The sequence below is a fragment of the Vicugna pacos genome, chromosome 22, assembly GCF_048564905.1.
Source record: "Vicugna pacos chromosome 22, VicPac4, whole genome shotgun sequence".
NCBI classification, from domain to species: domain Eukaryota; kingdom Metazoa; phylum Chordata; class Mammalia; order Artiodactyla; family Camelidae; genus Vicugna; species Vicugna pacos.
This window is the reverse complement of record NC_133008.1, coordinates 24,974,982-24,983,399: the sequence shown is the minus strand read 5'-3', so window position 1 is coordinate 24,983,399 and position 8,418 is coordinate 24,974,982. Positions and strand designations below refer to the sequence as shown.

General features: G+C 55.6%; 1 protein-coding gene across 1 annotated transcript; it reads left to right on the top strand.

Moving 5' to 3' along the window:
• DAND5 (DAN domain BMP antagonist family member 5) lies at positions 1 to 4,255 on the top strand. The gene is given in 4 exon segments (XM_072948207.1): positions 1 to 122; positions 1,344 to 1,547; positions 1,549 to 1,635; positions 4,057 to 4,255. Coding segments are annotated over 4 exon segments (612 nt in total).
• Positions 4,256 to 8,418: the final 4,163 nt, after the last annotated feature.

Sequence of the window (8,418 nt, the reverse complement as noted above, 5' to 3'; positions counted from 1 at the left end):
ATGGAGTCCCGAGAGTCGCCGCCAGAGGGCAAGCGCACCCCATCGCATTCGCAGCTCTGGGCCGCGAGGACGACCAGCCCTGTGGCTTCTCAAGTCATGTCGGCCCGCAGCTCCTCACCTGGGTGCGAGATGGGGGCCGCGGAGGTATCAGGGCCAGGCCTGGACCCCTCAGGCACCTCTGGGGCCCCAAAGCTTGGGACGCGGCCCTTTCTGTGCTTCCACCACTCCAACCACCATTCCCCACCAGGCTGTTCCCACTGCACCTAGGATCTCTGTAGAAATGTTACCTCCACAGGGAGGCCTTCTCTGATCACCCTGGGGGCAGAAGCCCCTGCTCTGACCCCTCTAAGGCACATCTCATTTTGGTATCTTTGTAACACTTAAGACTTTGAAATCACCTTATTTATCTTGTGTTGTTTATTTTCTGCACTGCAATGTAAAATCTGTGGCAGCGAGGCCCCATTTTCTGTGTTGTCCCCCTGTATCCGCAGGGCTCATAATTATGCCTGGCCTCTAATGGGTACTAAGGAAAAAAAAACCAGCAATAGTGTTAATCATAGCTTACTCATGATGCCACTGTGTACCAACCTCTATTTGAAGCTCCTTACATAAATCATCTCTGGTTTTCAGAACAAACCTACCAAGTAGGGACTGTTCTTATCCCCATATTACAGACAAGGAAGCTGAGGCCCAGAGAAGTTTAGAGACTTGGCACTGCACAACCAGGAAGTTTCAGTGCTTATATGGAAGCTGAAGAAGCCTAACTGCAAAGTCTGCTTTTGCTAAATGAATAAATGGGGGCGAAAGGAGCCCTCAGGGCCTTCCTCACTGTGTGCCTGACCCCTTGCCTCTAGAGCGGCCCTTCCGGGTCTCTATAGCCCACACACTTGAAGGCCTGGCCCCCAGGCCCCCTGCCAGGGTAGCAGGAGGGCTGAGAACCCAGCAGGTAGGGGGTTTACTCTCATCCCCATTGTGGGTTTGCAGAGGTGCCTCCCAGGCTGCTCAGGTGGGGGACAAGCCATTAAGAGTGGATTTGGGAGGACTATAGCTTAGTGGTAGAGTGCAAGCTTAGCATGTCCTGGGTTCAATCCCCAGTACCTCCATTTAAATAAATAAAAAATAAACAAACAAATAAATGCCTAACCTCCTCACACCCCAAAAGAAAGAAATTATGTTTTTTAAAAAACTTAGGAAAAAAGTGCATCTGAAGGGCCTAGACTCCACTTGCCAGACAGCAGGGTCGGCTGCCCAGGACCCTAGCCCAGTCCTAGGCTGCCCAACAGACAGGCAGATGCTAGTCAGCCAGGAGCATCTGTGCTGACCAACCTCCTGAGCCCGTTCAGTGGGGCCTGGCTGCCCATAGGCTCAGTGAGGCCTGGACCCCAGGGTCCCCCACCTCAGCCCTGGGCTGCTGCCAATCAGACCCAAGCTCTGGATCAAGGGGCCCCAACCTTCCTGGTGCCATCCGCTGCCCTTGGCAGCTGTAAGGCCTTCTTGGGCCTGCAGAAGACTGGTCAGCAGGGGACAGGCAGGCTGCAGTGTGGCCAACATTGTGTCTCTGCTGCTGGGCCCACGGGAAGTGGCCCAGGAATTGTGCCAGGCTGTGCCCTTCACTCGAGTAAGTGTATGGATGGGGTAAGGAGAGGGCTGGGTTTCAGTGCTGACAGAGCACCAGCTGTGGCAACAGACAGATTTGGGGTCAGCCCTGCTTCCTTCACCTAAATGTTTCTGATCTTCAGTTTCCTGCCTTGTAAAATAGGGCATAAGCCTCTCCTACCTGGGCCTATGCAACTGTCTCTATCCTGGTCTCCCAGCTTCTGCTGTTGCCACCCTTTCCGCCAAGTCTGTTTTTCCATCTAGAGGCCAGAGGGCATCTGTGAACACCTGAGTCTGATCACATGCCCCCTTTGACCCTCCCTTGCTCCCAGTTCACTTAGTGCAAATGTCCATGCCCTTCCCATGGCCCACAAGGCCCTGCACAATTGCCTGCCACCTCCTGCCCTTACCTCCCCCCACTCTCCCCCTTGTCTGCTTTGCTCCTGCCACACCAACTGCCTTGCTTTTCCCCTGACATACCAATGTTATATCTACCTCAGGGCCTTTGCACTGGCTGTTCTCTTTGCCTCTAGCACACCCCACCCCCAACGTTCTATGGCTCTCTCACCTCCAGGTTTTGATTCAGAAGTTGTTCCAAAATGTTCCCCCTTTTCTGCTTTCTTTCTCCCTGTCCTTCACATCCTCACCTAACAAATGCAATTGAATTTGTGATGACATTTATCATCTGTCTCCCTTATTGGAATATTTGCTCTACCAGGGCAAGGATTTTTACCCCTTATTCATTTCTGTATCCACATCCTCCCTCTAGAGCAGAGCCAGGCACACAGCGGGCACTTGGTAAGTGTTTGTTGAATGAATGAATGAATGAATGAATGAATAATAGTAGTCCTTGATTCCTGAGGGCTGTTGGGCAAACCAGAAGAGAAAGGTGAGGGGTTCACTCTCATAGGTGCTCTATAAAAGGTTTTGTTAATTTAGACCATGTGTTTATGGCCCAGCCTTTGGAGCTTGGTGAACCTCAGTTCAAATTCTGCCTTAGCTGCTGATTTCTATGTGACCCAGGGCAAGTGGCTTTCCTTTTCTATGCCTCAATTCCCACCTTTGCAGAAGGCAGTTAATAATAGTCGAGAACTTGTGAAAAGTGTTTGGGATCCTACTGAGCAAGGTGTCAGTTCCCAAGACCCCTTGGATTGTTATTCATTTAGCAAAGCTTTGCTGAATCCAGGCAACTCAGTGGTGATGGCACAGTCACCTCCGTTGCCCCATGTGGCTGTGCACACTGCACCTATTAGAGGGGACCCTGGCCTAGGGTCCAGCTGTGTACCATCTCCCAGAGCTGCCACTGTCACCAGGAAGGGGCACAAAGATGCTCTGAGGGCTAGCAGTCCCTGTAGCATCTGTGTGGCCTTAGGCAAGCAAGGGACTTCTCTGAGCCTCAGTTTGCTCATCTGTTAAAGGGGATAATAATGGTTCCAGCCTTGCAGCATCGTGGGGAGGAGTGAGTTCATCTAAGGTGAGTAGCATGGGCCCCACCGGGTATTAGGGTTTGGCAAGTATTAGCTTTTGTTACGTTTTGGGTCTCCTGGGGCTGTAGCTGAGAACAAGATGGAGAAAGTCCCCGTCTTCAGGTAGCGTATATGCTGGGAAAGAGGCATGTTACCAGTCCCTCAAAGAGACATGTAAATTGCTATGAGCCCCTGGAGAAAGAGATGAGGGTGCTAGGTGAGAGACCACCAGGAGGGTGAAGTTTGTCTCTGGGGGCCTCTGAGGAAGGAAGGTTGAGTTGGAATGAGCTTTGGGAAGGGTGGATGGAAGAGTGGTCCAGGTGGAGGGCACAGCAGGGGCCACGGCCCGGAGGCAGGCACAAGTTTGATGCACTGAAGAAGCAGGGAGGAGGCCAGGGGGGCTGGGGCAGTGAGAGAAGGAAGAGCGGGGAGATGGGCATAGCGGATGGGGTGGGGGTATAGGGTTTAAACAGAGAAGCACCACGATCTGGGAGCAAGTTGATAGATCCACTTAGCTGGAGGTGATCATACGAAGAACTAGCATTTATTGAGTGCCAACTGTGTGCCACTCAATGGGCTGAGGGTTTTCTGTTTGATCCCCCCAGGGGTCCTGTATTTCTGTTTAATCCCCCCAGGAAGGTCCACCCTTCCTGCTGTCCCTTATCCCTAGAGGTGGCAGCAGTTTCCTACCAATGCCAATCCTCAGGCCACCTCATCCTTGTGTCCTACTTGTGAAAAGCAGCTTTGCTGTGTATTAATTCTCTCTCTGTTGAAAGGCCTAGAGTGGTTTTCTTTTTTTTCCTGGTGGAACGTTGATGATTTTACAGGTGAGGCAGCTGAGGCCCAGAGAAGTTGAGTAAGTTGCCCCAAGACACACAGACAACAGATGACAGAGTCAGGATTTGAACTCAGGGATCCGTGCCTCTCAAGGTAGGATAGAGTCTCTGGCCCCAGGCTTCACCGCCCTTGACCTGTCTCCCTGCTTTGGCCCCAGGTGCTCTCCTGGCTGGGGTTCCTTCTATATCCTGGGCTTGGACCCTTTCCTGCTCATCCTCTGCAACAGCTGTGTGCCAGCCTACAAGTACTGGGTACCCGTGGTCCTTTGGTGTTGGGGAGGTAACCCAGCTTCCTGTCAGCGGGTGAAGACGTTCACTGTCCTTGTCAACGGATGTCAGTGCAGCCCTAAGGCATGAGCTGAGCATCACGGATGGACACACAGATGCATGCACCTTGGAGATTGTAAATTGCTGTGACAGGCTGAGAAACCCACCTGCACACTGGGTCAGGAGACCAGGGATGCAGGGATAGCCAGACAGGGCTCCAGAGTCCTCACTCTGCTCCTGGGAGCCCCAGGCACAGCCCCAGCTGTGGGGGTGGACCACACATAGTCATAGCACACGTTTATTGAACACTCACTGTTTGCCAGGCCAGGCCCTGCTCTAAGTGTTTGCCTGTACTAACTCGAGTCATCCTCAGAGCAGCCCTATGACAGGGGTTAGTATCATCCCATTTTGCAGAAAAGGAAACAGGCCCCCAAGAGGCAAAGCCACTCACTCAGAGTCACACAGAGGTGCGTGGCAGAGCTGGCATTCGAACCCAAGGCCTGGTGGTTCCTGCTTTGAACCACCAACCTGGACCTCCTCACACAGAATAAATCAAAGACACACTCCCAGCTGCAGGGAGGGGAGATGGCCCCACCCAGACTAGGAAACACAGGGATGACCCTGTCCTAGGGATCCCAAGAAACCAAGGCAGGGGAAAGAAACCAAGAGGTGCTGGGGGAAACCTAGGCTCCCCAAGTCAGAGGCAGGACCCACATGCTCCCAGCATCCCCTCCAGTCCCACCTACCCCCTGAGTCTCCACACAGCCCCAAGCCCAGTGTGGCATCTACAGGAACCATAAAGTTTGGCTGAGTCTAGTTTTGTGTATGTGTGTGTGTGTGTGTGTTTGTGTGTGTTTCTCCAGTTGGGGTTTCCTGGGAGTGGGTGGCCCTGTGCTGGAGCATGGACACTGGGGTGCTCCTTCCTCAGCTGGGTGCAGGTCTGCAGTGGATGAGGGCAGCCAGGCTTTGGGCGGCTGGAACCAGGGCCCGAGCAGATGGGCCCGTCTGGCACAGACGCAGGGACATGTGGCGCTGTCAGGGTTGCCTCCAAATGCCCCCCGGAGCGCGGGGCGGGGGCTGGCCAGGCCCCCCTTAGTCCTCTTCCTGCCTCAGGAAGGAAGGCCCCAGGTGAGGGGAACAGGAGGAGGGGACCCGAGGAAACAGATGGGCTAGCGGGGCGTGGGAGCCCATGACCTCTGACCCCACAGGCCTGCACAGAGGAATGGGAACAGGCCAGGCAGGCAGCTCCCAAGGCCCTGCTCCAAGGGCCCTAGGTAGGGGAGGGCCACAAGGGACCCACGGAGGTGGGTTGGGGGGTACTCTCCCTCCTGCCTCCAGGGTTCTGTGCCAACCTCAAGCAGTGTCCGAGTGGGCAGCTCAGCCCTGGCACCGCGGGCACCCCTCTCTCTGGCAGGCATGAGGCGCCTGCTTCCCCCACTTCAGCTGTGCCCACCTCCTGCCAGCCGGGGAGCCAGCTGGGAACCTTGGTGCCAGGGGGGCCCCAGGAGTCCCTGCCCCCTCCCGGGCAATGCCAGCCGGCCCCCACCCCCACCCCCCAGGCCCAGTAATGGGTGGGTAATGAGTGCTGGGGGAGCGGGGGAGGGGTGGGGATGCAGGTGCCACAGGCGCTGGCACAGGGGCTGATAATCAGGTTTGCCAACGCCATCTGTCACCGCGCGAGCATCTGGGGCTCAAGGTGACCCTGTCACCCTCAGTTACAATTATGAGTTTGGCATCTGTATTAAAGCCCGCCAGCCGGCCATGCGGGGGAGGGCTGGGGTGGGCACGGGGGTGCGCGGTGAGCCCCGTCCCGGGGGTCTGGTTCCCAGGGGCTGCATGGCTGCCAAGGCACGGGGCTTCTCTGTGCTTGGGGGAGTCCGTGTGCGTGCGCGTGCGTGCCAGCCTCCACAGTTCTGTCAGCTTATTTGCGTGCAGGGCTGAGAGTCCTGGGTTTTTGTGTGTTTGTGTGTCTCTGGGTGTGGTGGTTGTGTATCTGAGCTTGGTGGGAAGGCCAGAGGTGGGGGGCAGCTCGAGATCATGTGGGTACCCAGAGGAGCACGTGTCCCTGTGCTGGGAGAGGAGCCTATGGTAGTTTCGGGTGTCTTTGGGTGATGGTGTGTGTGTGTGATCATGCATATGTATCTGAGGATGTGTAGTGCTGTACATCTGATGGTCACAGGCTGTATATTTGGGCGTATGGGTCTGTGTGGAACATCTCATTGAGTGTGTGAGTGAGTGTGTATGTGTCGGCAGACGTATGGTGCTGCAGTTGGGAGAGGCGCTGTGTGGTCACTGCAGGGCTCCTCTCCTGCCCCTTCACCTCCCTGCCCTAGCCAACCGCTGCTGCCCAGGCTGTAATGTGGGGGATAGGGGAAGGCAGGGCTCTGGGTTCTTGGGTTTGGATTCTGGATCCTTGATTCTAGATTCTGGAGGATAGGATCAAGCTCTTTGGATTCTGGACGGTGGGCATTTGGACCTGGATTTTAAATTCTGGGTCCTGAGTTCTTGGATCTTGGAAACTGGGAATCTAGATTTGGATCCTGGATTCAGAGATCTGGTTTTGGATTCTGGGATTCGGATTCCAGGCTCTGAATTCTGGGTCTTGGTTCTTGCTTCTGGACCCTGGCTTCTGGTCTCTGGGCTCTGTGTGTTGAGTTTGGCTTGTTTTCTCTGCCTTTCTATTCAGGCCGGACCCCTGGGCTGCCCACCATCTCCCTCCACACTCCAACCTGATGGGTGCAGAGACCACACATGGCCACCAGGGGACACCCTTGGTCCAGATTTCGGCCAAGCTGACCTAGACACGGAGGAGTTAGGGGACCAGCCTGGCCTGGATTGACCCAGCCCTTTGAGCGGGAGAGGAACAGGGCTTCACCTCCTTCCCCACCCCTCCCAATCTTAGCTAGTGACGGAGAACTGGACCCAGCATCCCCAAAGACACCAATCTGGACCAGGGGACAAGATGCTCAGTCAGAGGGTCAGATTGGGCAGAAGGCACTTACGTGTCTGTGAAGGTGTCAGTGAGTGTAGGGAAACATCTGTGCATGTGTGAGGGTGCACCGTGTGTCTGGGGTGGCCACATATGATAGTGTTCCCATGGAGTGTGAGCCTGTGTGGTGGTTTATGGCCGCATGTTACTGGGAATACATGTCTGGCAGGGTCCCTGTGTCACGGTGCTTCTATATGGTCTTATCCATAACTGTAAGAGTCACTCTGGTGTGGGGTAGGAGTCCCTGTCATATGGCTATCTCACTGGGCATCAGTGGGTATATCTGTGGGTGTTACTGTGTCCATGAGAGTGTCGGAGTGTCTGGAGTGGTGTCCCCTAAGACTGGGTCCCTGTGTCAATGATGCCTTGTCAGTTGGTGTGTGAAGATGTGTAGGACAGAGGTGTGCCTTCTGGGAGGGTATAACCAGGGAAGGTATGTTGTCCAAAGGGGAGAGAAGAAAGGACCGAGGTGGCTGGCACCAGAGGCTCTCAGAGCATTTTCTTCATTCCTTTCCTAGGTATCTCTGACCCTCCTTCTCGCTGGGTCTCTCTATGGCAGTGTCTTTTCCCACCTCTCAGCATTTCTGACTTTGTCTGGAGGTCCTGGTCTTCTGCCTCTTCCTGTTGCCAGGCACAGCGCCAGGCACAGTGGACTCCGTCGGTGTTGGCTGACTGCTCCTGCCCTTGCCTCCCACCCAGCTCTTCCTTCTCGATCCCCGGCTCTGCCTCTCTTTGGTCCTTTCCCTCAGTCTGTCCTTCCTCATTTGTGCACTTGTCTCCATCTCGCGGTTCCATCTCTGTATTTCCCCATCTCTGTCTCTCTCTTAGCTTCTAAGTCCCTTTCCCCATCTACAGCGCTGTCTCTCTCTCTCCATCTCTTGTCTCTCCCTCTCCATCTCTTGTCTCTCCCTGTGTCGGTATCTCCCCATCCTGTCTCCCAGTCTCTGCCGGCTCGAGTGGGTCCGGGTGGGTCCGGGACAGCCCGGCCCGGGCGCCGCTACGAACAATGCCCCATTCACGCGGCCCGCCGGCGCCATGGCAACGCGCCCGCCCCGCCCTCCCCGCGCGCAGGCCGCTCGTGCCAAGAGGATGCCATGGTTACGTCAGGCGCGTGCCCGCCCCGCGCGCTCTTGAAAGGGTCGGCCAGCAGGGGGCGCCCGGCGGCAGCCTCTGCCTGGAGTCAGGAGAGGCCATCCTCCTTCAAGGGGCCTTCAGCCGCTCAGTGCCTCAGTTTCCCCTTCTATAAAACGTCAGGGGTGGGCAG